This window comes from Pinus tabuliformis, chromosome 4_1, assembly GCF_031772625.1.
Source record: "Pinus tabuliformis cultivar Carrire ecotype Pingquan chromosome 4_1, CPIR1, whole genome shotgun sequence".
In the NCBI taxonomy this organism is placed as follows: domain Eukaryota; kingdom Viridiplantae; phylum Streptophyta; class Pinopsida; order Pinales; family Pinaceae; genus Pinus; species Pinus tabuliformis.
The window spans coordinates 557,120,526-557,147,079 of NC_142303.1; the positions used below are offsets into that span (position 1 = coordinate 557,120,526).

The window sequence follows — 26,554 nt, forward strand, 5'->3', positions numbered from 1 at the left end:
GTCCAGTTTATTTGCTAGAATGGTTCCTTTATTTTCCTTGTATTTCTGGAACATCTCTTTATACAATTGCTTTTGGGCTTCTGGGATAAACCTCTCATCAAGATTCTTCCAATCCTGTAACAACCTTTTCATTATTTGTTCCTCATCACTTCCACTATCCTTCTGGGGATCGATCTCCATCTGAGATTGTTCTACTGCCATATCCATGATGTCCTCTTCTCCTCCTCCTGCCATACTTCCTTGGTTTAGGTCTAGCTCCTTTGTATCTTTTACGAGATCCATAGGTTCCTCTATGCTTTCTACTTTTTCCATCTCTCTTTCTTCTTCTTGTAGGACCTTAAACTTGTTTTGACATTCTACTACCACTGTTTTGACAGATTGTTGCCTTCTTATCATTTCTTTCCCCGGTCTTCTTTTTATGGGGATTTCCTGAAAGACCTCTTCCCCTCCTTTTGTGCCTTATGTCCTCCTTTTTTCTTCTTCTTTTTTCCTTAATGTTTCCTATGCATCGTTCAGTGGGCATTGTTTGAAGAGATGACCATATTCATGACATCTTCTGCATCTGAAGGGTATGTGTTCATAATCCATCGGTTGCTGCCATACTTCGTCATGGTATTCTAACTCTATGAACTCCGGAAGTGGTTCTAATATATTCATATATACAGATATCCTTGCATAGGATGTATACTTCCCTCTTTTTGTTGTCTCTGCTACTTTGACAAAAGTCCCGATTGTATTGCCTATGCCTTCCAGAATATCAGGATCCCAAAACTCCATTTGTAAGCCGAACAACCTTACCCATATGGGTGCTGCTAACATATTTTCATGGTCTGGATTGTAGCAGTCTTCCCAATGCCTCATAAAAAAACCAGCGTTATTCATGAAATACGGTCCCCCTTCAAAGATTATTTCCTTGTCTTCTAGGTTTGAAAATATCACTGTGAAAAAGCCCTTTGCCCCCAGCTTCAGATCTATATGTCCTTTCGACTTCCATCTTTGTTGTATCCATTTCGCCAGGTCCTTTTCTGAAGGCCAAAAACCTACAAACTTGCATATCAAAGCATGGTCCCTCATATAGCATCTGTACTCTTCAAGTTTGTTATTGGGGATTACAAACCTTGGTTTTTTCAGAGCTCTGGGGAGGCATCTGCCCCCTAGTCTTGTTTGCCATCGGTTTCCCATTACTGGCGCATCTCTACTGTTTTCCTTTGGGTCTCTTTGTATTCCGCTTCCACTTGATTCTCCCGCTGTCACATTTTTGTAGGAGGGGATCTCTCCCCTCCCTGGTTCCCCTGCCATGGTGCCTTTCAGCTCCTCCCTGATTTATATACCCATTCTCCTCTTTTTATGTCGTTGTTGGCCCAGTTGTGTGCAAGTGATTTTCCCCCCTGCCCTTGTCTCCATTGTCGCTCTTCTTGCAGACTCGCCTCCGTTAGCCCTAGTGTTTCAGAAACCCTCACTTCTGTCTCATTTCAGAAACCTTCCAAAGCATGTTGTTTTATTTTCTATATAATACTACCTAAGCACCCATGAGGGATTTGAACTAGTCACCTATCGCAAGGAGTGCCTTAATAGTACACCCATTTACTACCAATCTAAAGCCCCGTGGGCTACAATTCGTAAGTAGTTTGGAATCTGTTGACAGTGTTGGAAATTCGTCAACCCAAACTTATAAAATATATTAAAAATACTTATACTATTCATTAAAAATAATAATTAATGTTTCATCTTATATTAAAGATACTATAAAAAAAAGAGACCAAGTATTATGCCTTTTATAGCTTAATTTTTCAAGAAAAAACATTTCCATCGAGAAAACAATTAGAATTTTCTGTCAAAGATTGAACATCCAAACATAACATAATGAAATCATATAAACATCCAATTATATAAAATTTAAACTTTATTTCTGTGATTAATTCAAAAAATCATATAATAGAATGAAAAAAGTCGATAAAAAAAATTATATAGTAGAGTTCTTTTGATAGTGATGGTCAAAAAAAATCCAAGCTTGTAAAATGGTTAGACTTCTCCTCCGCTGATTATTTTGTGTTGGGAAAGTTTCCTAGAAATACGCTAAAATTTTGTAGGGAAAGTATTTTCTCAAAATACACTAAAATCGTGTGGGAAATTCATGAAAAACTTAAGTGAGAAAAAAGAGAGGAAAACCTGAACAGTGAAAATTTTGTCCTTGGGGGGTGAAAATGGCCATATAGGGGTTATCAGATGATTTGACATGAGAAATAACTGAGAGCATTTTATCTTTGGTTTAAAATCACTATTATTCTTGGGAAGCGGGAATTTCATACTCAGGAGTGTACCCTCATTTGTTTCCACCTCACTGGCCTTTAATATCCACGTACTATCTTTTTGGACATTTCTTAAAATCCACTTTTCTGTAACGATCGTCCCTTGTGTCAGTTATTAGTCATTCGTGCCATCCAATTCCTAATAATCCTTAAACACTTCTTCGGATTTGAACCCCCTTGGGTGCAAACCCTACTCATCAGTCTCCATCCATGTATGATGACATCCCTTCAAATCTAGCTCAACTATGTTGGCAAATTCATCCTTAAGTTGTCTTGATTGGACCTCCTCCCATTCAAAATCCTCTTGGACCACCAGCTCCTTTGCCCCTTTATTCGTTAAAGTATCTGCCAGTTTGTTGGTGGTTCAACGAATGAGGCAAAACTCCAAGTTTTGCATGTGAGCCAAGTGTCTGTGAATACTTTGTATGATATGGCTTAGGTGCTAGTTCTTTATCACTTGTTGGGCGTGGAGCTTGATTATCTTCTTTATTTAGAGGTATCACCGGATTGGACCCCAGTTTGTAATGTGGCAGCAAAGTCGCCTGTAATATTTGCATTGCAAGGGGGGTCTAGGGCGAGGTGGCAACGATCTTGAGGAGCCACCCCCAGGTGAGGGATTTGGAACAACGCCCCTGAGGCTAAAAATAGACATAAAATTGCCTTGTAAAATGTTGTAATTTCGTAGTCAATCTGGGTCGTTCATTAGGCGGAGATCTGACGATAGACGTTATGTTTAATTTAGGGTTTTTTGTCCTAGAAGGAGACTAGTCGCTATATATGAGAGAATCGTAATGCATCTATGTAGATCTGTATTCTAAGTGAGAAAGAGAGAGGAGATTGTGTGAGAGCAAAGAGGGAATTACAGTGGATCTATTGTAGGTTGTATCTCTTCAGTTTGCTGGTAAAAGAATAAAAGGAAGGATTGGCTGTTTCTCCGTGGACGTAGCCCAAATTGGGTGAACCACGTATATCTGTGTCTCTCTTGTTTTCTGTGTTTGTATTTTTGCAATATATTTTATGTGTTATGTTGCTCTATAATATATAATTTTCTAACAAATGGTATCAAAGTCAAAGGTCTATTTGGATGATAAACTTGCAGGAGATAAGGATTCTTGGTTTGATTGGGAGCAATGGCAGAAGATGGTAGGTTTAGGGTCGAAAAACTTAACGGCCAAAATTACTAGTTGTGGAAGATGCAAATGGAAGATTATTTGTACCAAAAAGATCTGTACCAACCATTGAGATGAAAGGCAAAGAAGCCGACGAGTATGAAAAACATAGAATGGGATATTCTTGATAGAAAGGCACTGGGAACAATACGGTTGTGCCTAGCGGCATCAGTAGCCTTTAATATTTCAAAGGAAATGACAATAGAGGGTTTAATGTTGACATTGGCCAAACTATATGAAAAACCCTTGGCCTCAATAAGGTATTTCTTATGAAACGTTTATTTAATATGAAGGTGCCAGAAGGTGGATCTGTTGTTGATAATTTAAATGAATTTAATATAGTTACCAGTCAATTAAGTTCTGTAGGGGTAACTTTTGATGATGAAGTTAGGGCTCTATTATTTCTATGCTCATTGCCAGAAAGTTGGAATGATTTAGTTATGGCCATTAGTAACTTTGTCTTTGGATCTATTACTTTAAACTTTGATGATGTTGTCGGTGCAATCCTTAGCAAGGAAATGTGACGAAAAAGCTCCGGTGAAACATCAGGTAATGCTTTGACTGCAGAGATTAGGGGAAGAAAAATGGAAATAGGAAAGAGCCCAAGATAGTGCAGTAAGTCAAGGAAAGGCATATCCAAGTCCAGATTGGGATAGCGTGTTGGAAATGTGGAAAGAAAGGACACCTGAATAAATATTGCAAGTATCGGAAGGGAAAAGAAGGAGACACGTAACAAGAAAACAATCATGAAGTGAATGCGACAAGTGATGTGTTGCAAGATGTGGTAGATTCAAGGGCCTCATTCCATGCCACAGCTGATAGGAAACATTTTCATGATTATGTTCAAGGAGATTTTGGACAGGTTTGATTGGGTGATGATAAACCCTGTAAAATCATTGGAATGGGTACAGTTTTCATAAAATAGAAAAATGGAAATCAATGGGTATTGAAGGAGGTAAGGCATGTTCCAAATCTGAAGAAAATTTTAATTTCAACAGGGCAGTTGGGAGGTGAAGGCTGTGCAATTACTTTTATAGATAAAACTTGGAAAGTCAATAAAGGAACCCTGGTAATAGCAAAAGGAGAAAAGGTTGGTACATTGTATTTATGCAATGGTATTTCTAATTCTGTTAATGCTTTAACCTCTATAGGAGAAGATATGACATTGTGGCATCATAAGCTCGGGCACATGAGTGAGAAGGGGATGCAGATTCTTCAATTAAGAAATTTGTTGTCAGGTTTGAAGCATGTTGATTTAAAATTCTGTGAGAATTATGTTTATGGAAAACATAAGAGAGTTAGATTCCTCAGAGTTGGGAAAGAAAAGAAGAGCGAAAAAATAGAGCTTGTGCATACAGATGTATGGGGACTTGGTCATATATCATCTCTCGGTGGATCTTTTTATTATGTTACCTTTATTGATGATGCAACCAGAAAAACCTGGATTTATTATATTCGAAATAAATCTAATTATTTGATACTTTCAAGAAATGGAAAGCTTTGGTTGAAAATGAGATAGGAAAAAGGTTGAAGTGTCTCAGATAAGATAATGGAGGTGAATATTGCAGCAAAGAGTTTGATAGGTATTGTTCAGAGAATGGAATTCACAGAGAGAAGACAGTTCCAGGAACACCACAAGAAAATGGTGTGTCAGAAAGGATGAACATGACAATCATGTAGCATGCAAGGTGCATGAGGTTGCATGCAGGATTGCCTTTACAATTTTGGATAGATGTTGTTTATCTAATAAATAGAGGGCCTTCAAGTTCCTTGGATGGTGGTATTCCAGAGGAGGCATGGACAGGTAAAAAGGTAAACTACTCTCTTTTAAAGAGTTTTGGTTGTGAAGCCTTTGTCCACATTAATAAATAAAATAGAACAAATCTTGAGGCAAAATCAAAGAAATGTACCTTTATTGGATGTGGTGTGAATGATTTTGGTTATCTCTTTTATGATTATGAAAAACACAAAATCATTAGGAGTAGAGATGTCACATTAAATGAAAAATTTTTGTATAAGGATCAGCTGCAGGAAAAGAAACAAGAAAAAGGAAACAGAGAATACACAGTGCTTGATGAGATCACAGAAAAAGTGATGGTACTTGAAAATCATAATGATAAACGGCCAGAACAACAACCACAACAGCAACAAGCACCTCAAACACCTGAAAGTGGTGTTAGAAGATCTATTCGGATAAGTAGACCCCCTAAACGATACTCTCCTTCATTAAATTATGTATTATTGACTGATTCTGGTGAACCGAAATGTTATGAAGAAGCAGTGCAGGTAGAAACCAGGAAGAAGTGGGAGTAAGCCATGAAAGAAGAGATGGAATTCTTAGCACATAACCAGACTTTGGACTTAGTCAGGTTGCTTGCAGGTAAAACAACATTGCAGAATAAATGGGTTTACAGGTTGAAGGAAGAAGATGGAGGTAGACAAAGGTATAAAGCTAGACTTGTGGTGAAGGGGTTTACACAGAAAAAGGCTATAGACTTTGATGAGATATTTTCTATTGTTGTTAAAATGACTTCAATCAGAACTATTTTAATTCTAGTAGCAGCTGAAGATTTTCATCTTGAGTAGTTAGATGTAAAGACAGATTTTCTCCAAAGGGTTTTGGAGGAAGAAATATATATGCAACAGACACAAAGATGTGAGGTAAAAGGGAAGGATTGAAGAAGAGCTTGTATGGCAACCCAGCGGCTTCGCCCTAGCATACTTTAGACACTTAAAAAGAATAGACATAAGAGGACTATACAAGACTTCGAACCAACATACCAAAAACCATAAAAAAGGAACATGTCTTTAGAGTAGTTATCAAGGTCGTCACTTGTGGGGGGTTTAGTTCCTCAAGAGGGTCCTAGTCGCTACCATAGTGTGATGGTTCTCCTCTCATGCTATGCACACACGCACAACAAACAGTATCCAATTGGTCCTCCCCGTTGTAAGGTAGAATGTACAGGTGATGGACATACTATAGGAAATTGTTAAACATTTTCGCCGAATAATTGATCTGGTGCTTATGATGGTGTTCAATGTTGACCAGAGAGTGAAGGTGGGTCTCCAGCCTCTCCACTCACCTCTAGAGGATATCAAACTGCCTCAGCTAAGCTCCCTGAGAGTTTGTTTCCACAATGATTTTACCCATCGACATTTTTATGTGCCATACAATATCCATAGTTTTATGATATATGGTTTCTTGGGTCTGAGTAGTGCCTGTGTCGATCACCTAATTAACCTCCTCCGCCTCGTGGCCCTTTGATTTGTTGGCTCTTAGCTCCCAAAATTCTTGCTCCTTAACTTCTAGAATGGTCTTTCTCGCTTTTGGGACAATGTCTACATAGGCCTGTGCAACATCCCATGTTGCAGTCTCCATTTTGGTTCTTTTGCAGGGATAGGTGATGATTTTGCTCCTTGGGCTCTTCCCCTAGAGTAAACGTTCATGCCCCGTTCCATACTCTGGTAAGTATTTGTTCCTCTTAGCACCAGAAAGATACTTTGTTTCTTGAGGAATCACAATTCTCTATGAATGAGATACCAGAAGGGGGGGTAACATTTATCCCTTATGTTGGTTATGATTTGGTTTTGTCATCCAATTTCTAATAATAATTAAACATTTCTTGGGATTTGAGCCCCCCCCCACACCCAGGGTGCGAACCCTACTCATCGGTGTTCGTCCACATCTAATCACATCCCTTCAAATCTAGATCAACTATGTTGGCACATTCATCCTTAAGTTGTCTTGATTGAACCTCCTCCCATTCAAAATCCCCTTGAACTACGAGCTCCTTTGCCCCTTCATTCACCAACCTATTTTCCAATTTGTTGGCGATTCAATGAATGAGGAAAAACTCCAAGTTCTGCATGTGATCCAAGTGTCTATGAATCTTTTATATGATATGGCTTAAGCACTAGTGCTTTGCAACTTTCCCTAAGTTGGAGCTGCACTGTGACCTTTTGACTACCATGATTTCCAAAGTGGAGTCATCCTCTATTGTGTAGTAATGGAAATTGGATTTCATCAAGAAGTTTAGCCCTTGTTCTAGAGCTAAGAATTTTCCCGCATTGTTCATCATCATGCCCATATTGGAGTAGTATATTCAAAGGAGTTTAGGAGTGTTTTCCCATAACACCTCTCTTGCACCAACATGAACCAAGTTTCCATTTGAGGTGCCATCGAAGTTTAACTTCAGAAAACCTGTCGCCAAAGGTATCCAAGACTTTTCCAATCCCTACACTCTTGGTTCCTTTCTCCTATGAACTATAGGTTTAATTCCTTTCTTTTTGCTTTGTGGAATTATGGTTAGCTCTGGCATGGTGGTTTCATCACTGGGTAGTGGCGTTGTCCCAAGGTATGTTCCATAATTGGCTTTCCCTTTCCTCTCTACACAAATTTTTTGTACCTTGTTATTGTCATTCATATCAACACTCAGGGCTTCTAGGTGGAAGTAAGCATCCATGTTCTTCGTTTTGTTCTTGCACAATATGGGATATGGCCCATCTTTTGAGTTGGTCATCATTCTTTCCCCGACTTCCTTGGAAATCACTGATCCAACCGGTATCTCATTCAATTGTTCGATGCTCATCTGTGGGGTTTGGTATTCAGGGACCTTTACAATTTGGTTTTAAAATTGTTCTTAAGTGTTCCTAGGTCTTTAAAATTCATTATGTTCTTCGGGTCCAAGTCATATCATTCAGTCTTAAGGAACGATTTAAGGTGATTCAGTTATATGTTCATTTTCACTTTCACCATAGGTTCACTCAGTTAAATGCATGTTTGCATTGTTGGGTCTCCCTCGCAGCTCCTATCACCCTCTAGACCTTTATGATATCTCTCTCCTCCATAGTCTGTTATCTTGTTAGTACCCACATCAAATTTTCATTCCTCCACTATATTACTAGAAACCCTTTCCTGTCGTAAGTCGTGTTGGAAAATGTAACTAGGTTCAGTCTCCATTAAATGTATTTGAGTCATATTGTAATGTACTTGTCAAAAGAATAAAGAAAATAATTTTTATTATTGTTATTGTGACTTATGAAAGCCTAGGTTTCATGCTTGGGTCACCATGTTTTAGATCAAAGTACCCATCGAGGACTTCTAGGATTTATTTTGAGTCAATAGAATCATTGTACTTTTAAAGAGACCCTTCTTGGGCTTTTGAAACATATAAGAAGATTTAGTATTGAGTCAAATATAATTTATGTATCCTCCACATAAATTCAGCCTAAGGACATCAATTCAACCTCCCTTGAAGCCTATATATAGAAGCAAGTCGAATTCATTTGGAGCATTTCATCTCAAGAAAGTTTGATATCTCTAAGGAAGACAGAGAAGTGCGAAGTGTGTCTAAGGAAATCAAAGGAAGTGTGAGTTGGGTGGAGTCTAATGAGAATAAGAAAACCTAAATTTTGGTGCCTCTCTCTCTTTTTTTCATGCCCTAGTTTTGGAGATCAAAGTCTTCCAAGTTTTGCTATTTTCGAAAGCTACCCAATGCTGGAAGCTACTACATAGTCAAAGTTGCTAGAAGAGAGGTCAAAGATCCGGGAGGCTGACTTAGTGTGGAACAAAGGTTTGGTATTTGTCTAGGGTGAAGAGACTCAAAGAATACTATTGAAAGGAAGAGAATTTTGACTTGGTTTTCCCCTCGAAGGGGGTTTTTTCATGATGTAGTGCCTATATCTAGCGTCCATTGTTTTATTTGATTTTTCTTTAGTAATTGCTTGATGAACTAAAAGAAATAATATATAAAGAAAACCTAATAAGAAGTTGAGATCATCACAAGTAATTATCAAGTATAAGAAAATATTTCTACCTTTTTTATTTTATTACATGGTATTAGAGCTTTGGTGAAGAAAGAAAGAAAAAGGCAGTCTCAAGCACTTGTTCAAGGAACCATTCAAAAGGGTTATTTTAGGAAATAAGTCCACTATATTCAAGGAAGATGTCTAACACAATCAAGGGAGAGAAAAAACTTGAAGGAGACTCAAGCCATAGGTCTTGGAAGAAAAGGATTGACCTCATCCTTTAAAAGAACAAAGTACTTGACTTGGTCAAAGGAAAAGTTAAGAAGCCTACAGATGACTCCATTGATGTTGACAAAGTAAAGTTCAAAGAATCAGAATTTGTGGCCATGACTCTAATGGTAGAAGGAATAAAGGACAATCTTGTCCCATTTATAGCCAACATCAATCATGTTCATGAAATGTATGAATCCTTGTCAAAGTTATTCACTATTAAGAACATATGTCAAGTGGCAAGCTAGAAGAATGAACTAAGGACCATACACATGACTAAAGAAGATACAATGGCTTCCCTCTTCATGAATATTATATAGATAATCAAAGATGATCTTTTGGCTATTGATGAATTTGTTCCAAACAAAGAACTCGTGATCACTAGTCTATTAGGATTGCCACCTGCTTGGGGTGCATTTGTTGTAGGAATTAACAGTTAGAAGGAAGCTCCCACTTTTGAAGAAATATGGACTGCCTGCAGTGACTAGTCAAGAAGAATTGAGGATATCTCTAGTTTCCAATCCTAAAGGAGTATCAAATGCCTACACTACTCAACGCAAAGGAAATAAATTGAAAGGACCAAGGAAGAAAGTAGACATGTCCAAGGTAGAATGTTATCAATGTCATAAGAAGGATCACTAAAAAAGTGACTATCCCAACAATCTAAGAAACAAGAAGAGAGAAAGAGATCATGCTAACATTGTTGAAGAAGGAGACCCAAAGAATTTCAAACCTGAAGAATATGATATAAGGGATTTATACTATTAATTCCTTTTCTTTTAGTTATTCTAATTTTCATTTTTTATGTTTAGAATTTATTAGTTTTAACATGTTTTTGGAAAAGATTTTTTATTTTGTTTTATAAGTTTATAGGTATTCCTCAAGATTTGGAGGGAGCCCCAAACAACTCTCGCAGATAAGTATCTCATTTCCTTTCAGTTTTGGTTTCATGTACCCATTTAGTTTTTATTATATTAAATATTAATCATCATTCTCCCTCTATTCTCTTGATTAAGAAAACATCTGCTATATTCTCAAGGAGTATGAAAGAGGATCTCTCAAGATAAGGTTTGTTAAAGAATAAAGGTATGCTTTAAAACATTGATTTATTTATAATAAATATTTATTCATTTGACAAACTATTACTAACATTGTTGTGTCTAGCTATGTTGAATCATATTTCTTCATGTTCTGGCTAATTCATCAAGTGATAAATCTACCCCACTCATATTCTTAACTGATTTTTTTAGAAACCCTAGACACGTTCTCTAGAAAACCCTAACCTAAGGGTATGTTGACAATGTGTGTAACCCTAGCCCACTTAGGGTTATTGTGAAATGATATTTGAAGTTCTTGTTGATGATGTCATGTTTGGTATTTCAGTGTGATCATGAAATCTTAACTTGTTAGGGTTGAATGATGTTTTTCTATGATCTCAAACCTTTGAAATTTTGGAATAATAGGGTTTGCTTTGATAAGTTATGAAACCCTAGATCTTTAGGGTTTAGTTGAGCCTATAAGAAAAACCTTTGTTATGTGTTAAAAATAAAACCTAAGAATGAAGCCCTAGGTATATATATATGTGTGTGTGTGTGTGTGTGTGTACATTTGGTGAAAACCCTAGCATGGTCTAGGTCAGTGTATGTATAATGTATTAATTTTGTCTGACATATGATACGTTTATGCATGATAATGAATTCTTAGATATATGTGTTGACCTAATTATTGAGGGCCATAAGCCTTAGGATTTAATATAAGTCCTTGTCTAAGATTCTAGGATGATGATATTTGGAAATCTAGGTTTTTGTAGATAAACCCTAGTAGTAGTTAAATTTTATAGTATATGTGATATAACAATCTGAGATCTATTTATATATTGATTATTGAGATTGTGAAAATGAAATTATAGGGTTTTGGAGTTAAACCTTAGTCGAAGTAAAAATCTCTCATGTATGATGAAAATGTGATAATTTGAGATTTGTGTAAGATTGTCAAAATCAGAGTTTTAGTTTTGATTGATGGTTGATTGGAAATCTAGGGATTACAACGAACCCTTGTGGAAGTTGGTCATGTTGATGGCTAAGTTGTGATTGGTTTTGATTGATTAATACTCTTGTATGAAATATAGGATTTGTATGAAACCTTAGTAGATCTATATTTGTTTGAATTGTTTCTAGGGTTTATGTTGTAGGAGAGTATGTCATACCTTTGTAAGAAACATTGAAACCCTAGATGTAATGAAAGTTGTTATGAATTAATCTAGGGTTTATGACAAAGTCCCTAGTAAGATGTTGAAGAGCATCGCCAATCACCAAATCACCCCTATGCCATATTCCAAGCATGAGTGTGAGATCTTGTGGGATAAACTAATCCATAAAAAACCAAGGAGAATCCCAGAGGTTAAACCACCTCCAACCTCACCATATCGTGATCTCACATAAATTGGTCTCGAGATCACAAAACCAAATCGAGCTTGGATGGCACAGAATTCCTTCACCATCACTTGAGGAATTTTCCCGTCTCCTGTTGACGGCTTCCCAAAGAAAACCATCTCCACCCCCAACCATGGGGATTTTCCTGAGACCACCTCATCCAGATCCAAAACCTTACGGAAATCCAAATCTCAACTAAGAAATAATCCCATCACACCATGGCTATCTGGAAATGGCAAGGCAAGGCTAAAACCACTGTCAAAACCTGACAATATCCATTCCATGGATAGCAAAGAAACCAAGATATACACATGCATATTCCATGCATGCAAAACCAACTAAGAAATCATACATGCAATTTGTTATTTGTAAGTATTCCTATTGAAGCTACCTATTCCAACCTTTCCTAGCTTGATCCTTTCTTTCCTTTGCTTTCCTTGTCCTTCCTTTGCTTGCCTTCTTTCCTTCTCCGCTTGGTGTTGTTCTCCTCTCTGATACTAACTCCAAAACTAGACTGGAAAAAAGTTGTGAATTGATCCTCATAATCCTTTTTATCATTGATGCCTCTAATTTCTTCATTTTTCCTCTATTTTCCTTCAATTTCCTCCTCACATGCAACTTGTGATCTTTCACCTTCCTTTTCTCTTAATTTCCTTTATTTTCATAAATAAATGCCAAATAATTCCTCTTGCCTTTCCAAATCATTTGTCATTGCCTTTACCGATTTCCTTAGCCATAATAAACCAAAATGAACACCCCACTAGGATTTTATTTCCCTACATTCAACTTGGAATAAGTGTCCCATGACCTTGGTCTTATTTTTCCTTTATTAATTTTATTACATGAACTTTTAACCTGGGGTTGTTACAGCCAAAATAGAACAAAATTTGGTCATCTCAGCATTGGTCAAAAATCAAAATGTTCATTTGGTTGGTGATGCACAAAAAAATCCTTACTTAGGAAAATCTCTATTGCAGGGGCTTCTCGGGACCTTCACGTTGTAGTCTATGCCAAAAGAAAGAAGAAACTATCAACTATATCCTAAATAACTGTGAATACATAGCTACGCTATGGAATTGGGTTGCCCAATACTTTTAGCAGACAGATAGATAAAGAGACAATATCTAGGAAACTTTAAATGATTGGAGAGGAGAAATACTGAAAGATGAAGGGATTAATCTTGCCTAGAGCCTGATTCCTAGTTTTGTGATCTAGGTAGCTTAGAAAGAGAGAAATTGACAGATATTCCAGGACAAATCCTCCCTAGCTTCCTCATTGATCTCCCAAATCCTGCACCAAATATAGGATATAATCCTAAGTTGTCAGGTGCGAAATGAAAATAGTAATCCTATAACACAAGAAAGTTGAATCTTGGAATCCCTAGGTCTGAAACGAATCCAACCTCCACTTCATAGAAGAAAGGAACCAAGAGTGCAGGGATTGGAAAAGTCTTGGACACCTTTGGTGATGTGTTTTCTGAAGTTAAACTTCGATGGCACCTCGAAGGGAAACTTTGTTCATGCTAGTGCGGGAGGGGTGTTATGGGAAAACACTGGTAAAATCCTCCTAATACACTGCTCAAATATGGGCACGACGACGAACAATGCAACAAAATTCTTGGCTCTGGAACAAGGGCTAAACTTGTTGATCAAATCCAATTTCCACCACTACACAATAGAGGACGACTCCACTTTGGAAATCAAGGTAGCTAGTAGGTAACAGTGCTGCTCCAACTTAGGGAAAGTGACAAAGCACTAGCGCTTGAGCCATATCATACAAAGGATTCACAGACACTTGGCTCACATGTGGAACTTGGAGTTTTGCCTCGTTCGTTGAACCGCCAACAAATTGGCAGATGGGCTAGTGAATGAAGTGGCAAAGGAGTTGACGGTCCATGGGGATTTTTAACCGTTAATTATTGTCTTTAATGAGTAGTATAAGTATTTTTAATATAGTTTATAATGTTAATTTAATTATTGCTATTTTTTGTTAATTATGAATATTAAACTTATTAAGTAGATTTGAAGGCAAAAACCAATTTAACTGCATACTAATTATTAACAAAATATTTTTAAGTTAATTAGAAACCAAAAAATTTAAAATTTTAATATATAATATTTAATTTTTTTTTTTTATAAATTTAATGTTTTTATGAAAATATAGAAACCATTATTAGAATAAGACCAAAGAATTAGCAATTAGGAAAATTATCTCTGCACTATTGATATTTCTATATTCTCTTGATTGTTTCAATTAATTTATAATTTTTCTATTTCACTTTGAAATTTACCACAACTATAGCTTAATATATTGTATAACAATAACTAACATTTTTTATATATCTCATTAGACATTTAAGATAAAATAAATTGAGAAACTTCAATGTTCCAACCTATCTAACCACATAAACTTAAAAAAAACAAAAACAAAATTGTTGCGGCTGTTGATCTTGATTTTCAATTGAACATCTTCCAACAAATGAAATGTTAATATGATCTAATTTTGTTATCAGTTCAATAATATTAAAAAACAAAAATATATATATATATATACACAAATCATAACTATAAGTAAAGGAAAATGAAGGTTCAACCTTTAATAACATAAAATTAGTATTTGAAAAATGAATGAGGCATTCGACTCTTAACCAACATTTGATAATTCGGTGGAAAGACTTTGAATAAATCTTCAACGGGATCATGTTTGCTGCTTACAAACTAAGGCAATTTTTCTTCCCAATATGTAATTGCAGGCCTTCCTCGAGAGTGGAACTCACAGTTGTAGGGATTTATTTAAAATCGTTCCAAATGTCATGAAATGACAGAGTCCTACATTTGGATTAATTTTACCTAAATGGAGACTATCACTTCAAATGTGAAGTCAGGCTCCAACCTGGTATATATGACTACGCAACCATTAAAAGTGACAATTAACAGCGACAAACTTAGCGTAGTATCCACGGCTATAGTTTCATTATTTGGATTTTGTAATGTAAAATTCAAGAACTAACTAATTGAAATGAAATGAAATAACTATCAGTTTCTTGATTTTCATTTTTTTCAATTTAATCATTTTTTTATTCAAATTAATGATAAAATAACTTAATTAGCTTAATCTTCCAATAATTTTTTGGCCAAAAAATAATACCAAATTTTTCATATTATATTAAAATCGTTATTATTATATTAATTTTAAATTAATAAATTTAATATTAACATTAAAATATATTAAAATTAAATTTTTATATTAATTTCATTTCATCACTTAATTTAATAGTAAAAATAATATTCTTTTAATATTAATATTAAATTTAATAGTTTTTACATGATATTATAACAAAAATTCTAATAAAATTTGAAAATTTAAAATGTTTAATTTTAAATAATTCAATTTTTTTTTGTATAAAAGCTTAATCAAGTATAATAGCTTGATGTAGCACTCGATGGAGCTCATGTTAACCACACAAATGGCTCGATCGAGGGTTTAAAAAACCCTTGATCGATCTATTTAAATTACAAATTTAGGAGCCCGATTAAGTGATTTAAGCGCTCGATCGAGCCTCTTAAGTCATAAAATCAACAATTTTATCACTCCTTCTGCAAAATTTCTTGCAACTCCCTTTTGTACCCTAGTAGACTTAGGGATAAATTTTTCCTCAGGTGGCGGAGTTGATCACGCTTGATTCATGAATGAATCCTCTATCCAATGTCATATGAGTTTGACATTTTCAAATTTATATGATATTTTTCATCTAATCTCTTTTAAACATAATTCTTGAATTTTTTTTAACTGTTTTAAAGATGTTGAATAAAAAATCAATAGCGTAAAATATACACAATATATATATTTTACGATATATCTATATCTATATCTATATCTATATATATATATATATATATATATCTATATCTATATCTATATCTATATATATCTTGGGATTATAAAACCATTAGAATAATATTAAACCCAAGGGATTAATATTATAAACCTAAGGTATATAAACCCTAGGATAAATATTATAAACCCTAAAATAAAAATGGTTGACCATGGTTAATTTTCATATTAAGACAATATTTGTCGCAATGCAATGTTGGAGCATGGTTAGTCATGGTTGACCATCTTTGATTTTCATATAAAGAAAATCTTGTCACAATGCGATGTTGAACCATGGTCGATTTTCATATCGAGAAAATATTTGTCACAATGTGATGTTGGAACATGGTTAGAAAATGATTATAAACCCAAGCGATTTATATTAAACCCAAAGATAAATATTATAAACCCTATGAATAATATTATACCCTAAGAATATAAACCCTTGGATTAATAAACATAAGGGATTGATATTATAAACATAAGGGAATAATAAACCCAAGAGATTAATACTAAAAACCCAAGGGATTATAAACCCAAGAGAACACATTTTTTTATTATGTAAGCTTGGCAGGACTACATCTTCATCATGTCCAATATATCACCCTGACCGAGGCAGGGAATTGAACCAATGAATTCAGATGAAGGAGTGCCTTAACAAGCACTCGATCATTGTTTATCCAAGACCCCGTGGACAAGGGAATAATTTTAAACCAAAGGGATTAATATTATAGACCCAAGGTATATCAACCCTAAGATAAATATTATAAACCCTAAAATAGACATGGTTGAACATGGTTTAACATGTTTGATTTTCATATTGAGACAAACTTTGTGACAATGTGACATTGGACCATGGTTGATTTTCATATTAAGACAATATTTGTCACAATGTTACATTGGACCATGGTTGAAAATGGTTGAAAATAGTTTACCATGGTCAATTTTCATATTGAGACAATATTTGTCACAATGTGACATTGGACCATGGTTGACTATGATTATAAACCCAAGGGATTTATATTAAGCCCTATGATTAATATTTTTTTGTAAGGGTGGTTCACGAACATTGAATGATCGCTACATCCACGAGAAAATCCAATTAGATCAACCCAAAGGGATCTACCCACTGACCAAACTAGTAAGGCCTAACCCCAAGGACATCGAGGAGATTTGACCTCGTGACCTCCCGATAGGCGAGGTACTTAGCAATAGGAACTCTACCAATTGAGCTATCCCTTGAGGCTTACCCTAGGATTAAATATTATAAACCCTATGAATAATATTATACCCAAAGGAAATAAACGCTTAGGTTAATAACCCAATGGATTGATATTATAGACCCAAGGGAATAATAAACCCAAGGGATATATACTAAAACCCCAAGGGATTATAAAACCAATGGAATAATGTTAAACCCAATGGATTAATATTATAAATCCAAGGTGTATAAACTCAAAGATAAATATTATAAACCCGACAAAATAATATTAAAACCAAGGAATTAATATTATAAACCCAAAGATAAATATTATAAACCCTATAGAATAATATTAAAACCAAGAAATTAATATTATAAACCCAAAGTGTATAAACCCAAAGTGTATAAACCCTAAAATAAACATGGTTGAGCACGGTTTACCATGGCTGATTTTCATATTGAGGCAATCTTTGTAATAATGTGACATTGGACCATGGTTTAACATTGTTGATTTTCTTATTGAGACAATCTTTTTCACAATGTGACATTGGACCACGGTTGACCATGATTGGCCATAGTTGATGATGGTTGACAATGATTGACCATGCTTGATTTTCATATTGAGACAATCTTTATCACAATGTGACATCGGACCATGGTTGACCAAGATTATAAACTCAAGGGATTCATATTAAACCATAGGATTAATATTATAAACCCTATGAATAATATTATACACTAAGAAAATGAACCCTTAGATTAATAAACCCAAGGGATAAATACTAAAACCCCAAGGGATTATAAACTCAAGGAAATTATATTATAAACTCAAGGCGTATAAACCTTAAGATAAATATTATAAAATGCTAAGATAAAAATGGTTGACCATGATTGATTTTTGTATTGAGACAATCTTTGTCACAATGCGACGTTGGACCATGGTTGACCATGATTGATTTTCATATTGAGACAATATTTGTCACAATGCGATGTTGGACCATGGTTGACCATGGTTGATTTTCATACTAATACAATATTTGTCACAATGCAATTTTGGACCATAGTTGACCATGATTGATTTCCATATCGAGAAAATCCTTTGAAAAATTATAAAATAAATATTATAAACCAAGAAATATAAACCCTATGATAAATAATATAAATGTTAAAATAAACATGGTTGACCATGATTGATTTACATATTGAAACAATATTTGTCACAATACCACGTTGAACTACGGTTGACCATGGTTGACGATGGTTAACAATTCTTGACCATGGTCAATTTTCATATTGAGATAATATTTGTCACAATGTGATGTTGGAACATGGTTGACCATGATTATAAACCCTAAGGTTAATATTATAAAGATTAAAATAAACATGGTTGGCCATGGTTCATTTACATATTGAGACAATCTTTGTCACATTACGACCTTTGACCATGATTAATTTTCATATTGAGACAATCTTTGCCACAATTATTTTCACAAAATATGAATTTTTTTTCACAAAGTTTATTTTTCTTTATCTACACATTAAATTTACCTTAATTATAAATAAAATTTATTTTAATTTGATTTCACGTAAAAAAAAAAGCAAATTAAAATAATTTTTAGATCGAATCTTACCAAATATGTGCTCTATGTGAATTAAATGCAAAGAATCACTAAAATAAAGTGACAAATTTTTCACTGATAATATTAATAATGCATAAATAAACCTTATGTTCACAAATTTTAATGTTTTAAACATTATTGGATCATAAGATTTACAATTAAAATATCGGTAGAATGTTGTATTCTAAGTAGTGTTATGTTTTGTTGAATTTGGTTTAAGTTTGTTAAGAGAAATTTTAAAATTGTAAATTTAAGTTGTGTAAATTTCAAAATTTAAGTGTTTATTTTTTTTTAAACTAATAAATTATTTATACATTTAAAAACACATTTAAAATAATGAAAAATTACGATTTCATCAAAATTATATTGTTATAAAGATATATATTAATTAAATTGCTAATAAATAATTAAATTGCTAATAAATGAAATATGGACACTTTTATATTTGCAACCAGGGAGAGTTCTCTTCTAAAATTGTCAATAGCAATTAGTGCATCTTATTTATTTTCCTATATTATTTGGATTACCGTTAGCCCTTTTTAATATGAAAAATGGTTAAAACGTAAAGAATTTTAATGCTTTATTAAAAAAATTTGAAACATGTAAATTTTAATAAATTAAAATAGATTGCTTTTCTTTTTTATTAAATTTCATTATTTTAGCTCACGGTATTGTTAAAATGAAACATGTAAATTTTAATAATATACGATAGATTGCTTTTCTTTTTTAGTAAGTTTTATTATTTTAGGTCGCGGTATTGTTAAATTCGTGATGATATGATATAAAATATTAATATGTAAACAAATGAAATTTAGGGTTTTAATCTCTATAAATCAAACTAAAAAAATGATTTACATATTACTTGTGTAAATACATATATGTGACTTGCATATAATTTTTTTTTTAAATAATATCTATTACTAGAAAATATTTTCCTATACTATTCCAATATAGAGATTTTATTCTGCTCAATAACCATTTACCAAGACACATCCTTCATACCCACACACTCCTATCCATATCTTAATATTGAGATTTTGTTACACACAACAATGTTTGCTAAAACATATTAATGTATAAAGCACTTAAATCAGATTTTGCTACACACAACAATGTTTGCTAAAACATATTAATGAATAAAGCACTTAAATCACCACATATCCGCTTACTGAAATATCAATTTACATTGTTAAATAAGTTCAAAACCCTCCAGTTAATCCAAAAGCATACTTTACAATTACTCAAATCACAATTTTTCATCAAACTAAAATCCCAATTCAGTTAAAAAACCGAACTCCCAAAATAATAAAGCGATATGATAACCCCTTGTCCCAAACAAATCCTTCGTGCCAATGGCCGTTAATTGTAAAACAAGTAACATCTTTTAGTTATTCCATTTATAGATGTGTACAACAACTGTATGAAAAAGCAACACAGATCTGTAGATTTTAACAGAAGAAAGAAGTGATACAGTTGTCTGTGGATGTTGCAACCCTATTCGAACAAACAAAGGAAGTCCTCCGCAAACCACCAACCTGAAGTCATTTGCAACTTTAATAAGTAGTTCTTGAATTCTTTGAAGCGTCAAGGATTTCTGTAAGTGACAATTTCAATTCAACAAGGAGTAATGGCATAAACGCACAGCAGCATGTTCTAGGTTATCTGGGCAGGCTCTGCCCATAATCCTCTCTAAAACCCTTTTGTTTTCTTACAAACCCTAGCTTGGATTTGATTTTTGCATTGTAGTATCCCTTCACACCTTTGCTATTTGCATGAACATAATAGGCGAGGAAGGGATGATCAGAAATTTAGCCAATTCCATAAACGTTATGTAAATATTTGTAGATGGTTATTGTCATTGCGGTGCACAATGTTTATCTTTATTTTTCCTTTAAATTTTATAATAAACCACAGTTAGCCAAAGCACTCTTCCTAGCATGGCAGTGAATTACCTTAATTTTCTCCGTGATGAAGGAAAAGTTGCTCTAAAATTATGACTCAGAACTATAGCTTGATTCTCACAAATAGGATATAGCTCGCAATAACATTTCTGATAAAGTGCGTATAATGGAATCATATTTGCTCAAAAAAACAATAAAAATAAAAGTACGTTTTAGCATAACCCATCATGATAATAACTCTAGTGGATCAATTGAGCCAAAATTTTCATTTTACATCAGAAATTTGGAAACAAAAATAGCATCTATATACTCAATGTATATCTTGGTGATGGCCAATTGCAGCATTTAGTGTGGAATTTGCATTCCAACACATGACTATGCTCGTGATTTCTCGTTGGCTGGTGTGTCTCTTGCTTTAAAGAAATTTCGTCTGCCCTGCTGTAGCTTTAAACGAGGTATTAGCCAAGTCCATGGCTAATTCACCTTCATGGACATGGTTAAAATTTATACCCCTGGGCAGACCTTGAAGCTCGTGAGTATTTCAAACAAAAACTTCTACGTGAACTGAAGATATATGAAACTAAATGTGAAATGAACTCTTTCAGAAGATAAACTGGCAGGCTGGTAGAGCCAAACTTAAACAAGATGTTTCACCAAAATTTTTGACTTTTATTTTCTCCACTGTAATGGCATCTCTTACAGCTGGGGTGAGGAACAACTGCATAAAAAACACGGCAAAATAATTTTCAATTTTAAAAATGATGTATATGATATAAAAATGATAAAAGAAATAAAAATATCTTAATATCTATATGATGAAGAGAAAAAACACAAAAACTAACCTTCCTGTACATTATTTTATTGGAGATGTGGATGGGTTCTGAACAATGAAATTGATTATGCAGATACAGTATCTCCTGCACATTTTCCACATTTTATCAGACGTATATTGATGTTGAACAATAAAGTTGATATATACATAAATTGCAAAAGCATTGGATTCAAAGATACATAGAACTAATGATACTCGTTCAGTTGAATTATACAAATCCAACTGTTCCCTTATCACAAACCTTCAAAATGTTAAAGAACTTTCGGAAGCATTGTTACTGGTGGTGCTTTTATTAGCTACCAGGGTCCATATATCTGTTTGAAATTTCGGATCTTCGTCGGTTCCCAAAAAAGTGTTTAGTGTGTTTTGCAATGTGTTCACAATATCTGTCATATTAGGCCGTTGTGATGGAGATTCTCTTGTGCAAAGCAAACCCACACTTATGAGTTGACAAATGCAATTGAGTTCTTTATCTTCTTCATAGTTGTTTATATTAGTCCTCTTTAATAGATTCTTATCTACCACTTCCTCAATTTGATGTGGAAAATTGCTGCTCACCCAATTTTGCAAGTTCATTCCTTCCAAAAACATGTTGTGAGTGGGTTTCTTTCCTGTCAACATCTCCAATAACACTATTCCATAACTATAAACATCCCCTTTTACTGTAACAAGTCCATCCAATCCATATTCTGCATTTAATTTCACAACCAAATAAAGATTCAGATTCAAATTTTATGACAAAATAAAAAACTCATGAAAATGCTTAATATGATATCAACATTCTAGTTAAAATTATACCTGGAGGAATGTAGCCTGCGGATCCTTTGACTGCATGTGTGGAAGTGAAAGCTGAAATGTTAGAACTTGCACAACATATGGTAGCAATGCCAAAGTCTATTAAATATGCTGTCATATCATCACCCATTAGCACATTACTAGGTTTTATATCACAATGAATCACTTGCACAAAACAATGGTGATGAAGATATGCCATACCATGGGCAATATCTATTGCTATATTCAGCCTTTGAATCAAACTCAAGCCACCATTTTCTTGTTCACCATCACCATTGGGATATAACCACTTTTCTAGGCTTCCATTTTCCATCAGCGGAAATATCAAAGCCTTGCACTGAAGGTCTGAATAAGAGGTTATGGCCTTTATTAGATTTCGATGGCGTACTCTTCTCAAAACATTGCACTCTCTGTAAAAACTCTTGTTTGCCTCTTCATTTTCCAAATTGAGAAGTTTCACAGCAACCAGTGTACCATCATTTAAAACTCCTTTATACACTTTCCCAAAAGTACCAACTCCTAACAAATTGGCATCACTAAATTCATCTGTTGCTTTCATGAGCTCTTCATATGAGACTCTTTGGTGATCCACTTCTAAGGATTCCACTACAGGTCTCCTATGTGATCTCCATAAGATTCCAAAAAACAAACACAATATAACAAGCATTGTAACTCCTGCAATAGGTATGACAACTCTTTTCATATGTGAATGGCTTTTATGTTTGCTAGAAAAGCATGGTGGCAATCTGACCCAACTTCCACATAGATGAATGTTTCCTATAAACGCTGTGGCATTAAGACTTTTGAAAGCTCCATCTTTAGGGACCTCACCTGATAAATTGTTATAAGAAAAATTCAAGTGCTGGAGCATTTTGAGCTTTTCCATTGACATGGGTATTCCACTAGAGAAATTGTTGGATGACAAATCCATGTCCTGAAGATTTTGAAGCCCACCAAGTGAAACTGGAATTGGACCTTCAAGTGAGTTGAATGAGAGATTCAGGTACTCCAATGCTATGCAGCTTCCGAGCGTGCTTGGAATGTTGCCAGTTAACAGATTAACAGAAACATCTATAACTTGAACCATAATCATCTTGTTTAATGTAGAAGGTAGAGCACCCTCTAATAAATTGTGTGAAAGGTTGAAATAGAAAGCTAAATTTGGAATACCTGCAACCTCTGAAGGTATGTGCCCACTGAGCCTATTATATGAGAGGTCTAACTGTAATAAGTTCACACATTTTCCTAAATTTACAGGAATATCACCTGATAATTGGTTCTGATTAAGATTCAGATATATTAACTGGAGGGAAACAAAAGAGGCAGGGATTCTTCCCGATAAATTATTCCCCCCAAGATCTAAAAGCCCCAATCTTTTGAGTTGCCCAAATTCTGTCGGGATGTTTCCTTGTAAATGGTTAGATCCTAAATATAACCTCTCCAGCTTTTGAAGCATATTAAGTGAAGGGATTGACCCTGTAAAATAATTCTCGTCCAAAGCAAGGTATGTTAAATTAGTTAGATTGCCAATCTCTGGAGGTATTTGTCCTACTAACCCATTTTCTTGCAAAGATATGTAGTTCATTTTTGGAGAGAGGTGACCGATAGAAGAGGGCAAACTTCTTGCAAAAGGATTAGAGGATAACTCTATTGCTTGCAGGTTGGAACAGTTAGTAAGAGCAGTAAGAAAGGGCAAGGTCGTGGAGCTGCCGCTGACTAGTTGATTATTGTTTAAGTAGAGGCCCTGGAGTTGCGTCAACTTCCCCAACGCGGTCGGCACTACTCCACTGAACTGGTTACTGGCAAATTCGATTAATTGAAGCTTTGTACAATTGAAGATGGAAGCAGGAATCCTGCCAACTAGCTTATTATTAAAAAGATATATTCCTACCAACGAGGCGTGCTTGGTGCACAACTCCGACGGAATGTGTCCAGTTAATTTGTTGTTTCCTAATTCCAAATATTGGAGATTTGAGCAGTTTGAGAGCCAAGAAGGAATTGGGCCCATCAGATTGTTATTAAACAGATCCATTCGTCTGACTAGATTGAGCATCCCCAGTTCAGAAGGAACGCGTCCGTGAAGGTTGTTAAGCCTCAAATTTATGTAAAGTAAAGAAGATACGTTTCCCAAGCAGGGCGGAATTGGACCGGTCAATTTGTTCATTTTTATGTCAATATACTGTAAACTGGGAAGAAAACACAGGTCGGAGGGAATGCTCCCTGTCAGATTGTTATCGCATGAAGTCAAGTTTGTTAAACTGCGACAGCCACCGAGAGTGGGTGGAATGGAGCCTTGCAGTTGATTGCTATATAGGATAAGTTTCTTTAACCGAAAGAGGTTTCCCAATTGATAGGGAATGGGACCATGAAAACTGTTATTATGAATGTCGAGTATTCTGAGAAATGAGAGATTGCCAAGAAGAGGAGAGATTGTACCTTCTAATCCCATGCCCGAAACATAAAGGTAAACCACTCTCTGTCTGCGCACACTGCATGTGATACCAGGCCACCGGCAGAATGAAACGTTAGGATTCCAAGTAGCGGGCAATGATTGGGTGGTAATTGCAGACATGAATCCAAGCAAAGCCTGTTGATCAGTTACATTGCTGGTATGAGGATGCTGATGTGTGATCAAAACAAAGGGATTGACCAGGAGAATCATATAAGCTAATAACAGACGCATTCTCATAACAGGCAAGGAAACAGAAGGAGCATAACATATGTTCATCTTCTCCGATTGCAACGCTAGAATTGTTTGCGAAGGAGAATAATGTGCAGATTCTTTCATACATACACTATATAGAGAGTATATCGTGAACCGTATTGATTACATTGAGCCGGTGTGAATCATAGCCATGACTTTTAAACACATAGGTCACCGTCACAATCGAAGCATTCAGGCGCGCAGCTTATTGAAAAGAAAAAGTCACAACTTCTTATTATACAGTCACAGTCACCCACTGACAGGCTTGTGACTATTGGTAATTGCGTAGCCCTAGAGACGAAGCTATGATTTGAGCATGCCGTCACATTTGAAGTGATCGACCCCACTTAGATAAAATTAATCGAAATGCATCTACCCTCTCAAAATGGTGTTAATATTTCAAGAGCATTAACCTTTTTTTAAATAAAAACTAGGTGACATCATTTTTGTAAACTTATTATTTTTCATTATTTAAAAAGAAAATGGTAGGACTTAATTCATGTAAATTTAATAAATCAATTTAATATCACAATAATTTTTAGTAATATATTAAGAAAGAAGAAAGAAATTACATATCATTGAAATCTCTCCAGATTACTTACCATTGAAATCTCTTGACGGAGAATTTATAGACTTGGTGGCTATAATTACCATGGGAAGTTTTGTTGACATAATCAAGTTTGTCGGTGCTTTGGATTTAATAAGGATACATACTTCAAGAAATACATATATATAATCACTTGCCATGCGCTATCATGGACCACATAGATTTACCATATCAAATAATTAATCTATTAACTAGATGGACTACTAACTCCATGATCAATTATCAATGTGTTTCATTCACGTTTTCTTGACAATGAATAATGATGACCAATTCAACACATCCATAATTGATTTGACTAATTTGATTCATAAAAATATTTAAATATGATGCCTATATTGATTAGACAAGCTATATTAATTAATGTGTTAATTTCCTTGTGTCATTTCTAACCGAGTTGATCCTTTGTCTCAAATATGCTGATGCCATAATTAATTAGTTAATGCATTCCACCTGTAATCAATGTGATCTCATCAGGATAATGACTAACCGAGTTGATCCTTTGTCTCAATCAAATATGTTGATGCCATAATTAATTAGTTAATGCATTCCACCTGTAATCAATGTGATCTCATCAGGATAATGACTAAGGTAGTATGGACGTTAATGAATTAGATCGATTCTTTGAAGTTTAAGGGTCGTGGAATTCATTCTAGGCACCTATAGGCACGAACATATATTCTCCATGATTAATTTGGGTTGTAGATGCATATTTCAATGCAAATATGGGCTTCCGAAACTACGGACGTGGTTTTTCCTCTCTGAACCAACATCTGTACTAAAACATAGGGAAACTCTAAAAGCTTTACTTATAATTTCCTACCACTTATTCCACAACTTATTAGGAACCCCCGGGACCTATAAATACCTTTGCAACACTTCATCAAACCTCTGTAGTCAATAGTTCATTATGCAAGCTCCAAAATCCCGTTGACATCAATGCCAACCTAAATGGAATCATGTTGCCAACAAGAAATTATCTTAATGGAAACAAATGGCATTGCATGAGTTGACATCCTATCAATCAGATCAAACCAAGATATAAAGGAGTTGTGTTATGTATCTCACAAACCCAACAGTTTAATGGATTGTTGCTC

At 34.6% G+C, this 26,554-nt stretch overlaps 2 protein-coding genes across 2 annotated transcripts; both read right to left on the reverse strand.

Annotated features, from left to right (window-relative positions):
- Positions 1-501: 501 nt before the first annotated feature.
- Positions 502-1,299, reverse strand: LOC149177056 (uncharacterized). Its single transcript, XM_089421656.1, has one exon. The coding sequence runs from the start codon at positions 1,297-1,299 to the stop codon at positions 502-504; it is 798 nt and encodes a 265-aa protein (XP_089277782.1).
- A 19,411-nt stretch (positions 1,300-20,710) lies between these two features.
- On the reverse strand, positions 20,711-24,977 carry LOC149177057 (uncharacterized). Its single transcript, XM_089423268.1, has 4 exons — positions 22,153-24,977; positions 21,596-22,043; positions 21,365-21,439; positions 20,711-21,240 (listed from the first exon to the last, which is right to left on the reverse strand). Exons 1-2 carry the CDS (start codon positions 24,935-24,937, stop codon positions 21,598-21,600), a joined length of 3,231 nt encoding a protein of 1,076 aa, XP_089279394.1. The 5' UTR covers positions 24,938-24,977; the 3' UTR covers positions 20,711-21,240; positions 21,365-21,439; positions 21,596-21,597.
- Between the last annotated feature and the right edge of the window lie 1,577 nt (positions 24,978-26,554).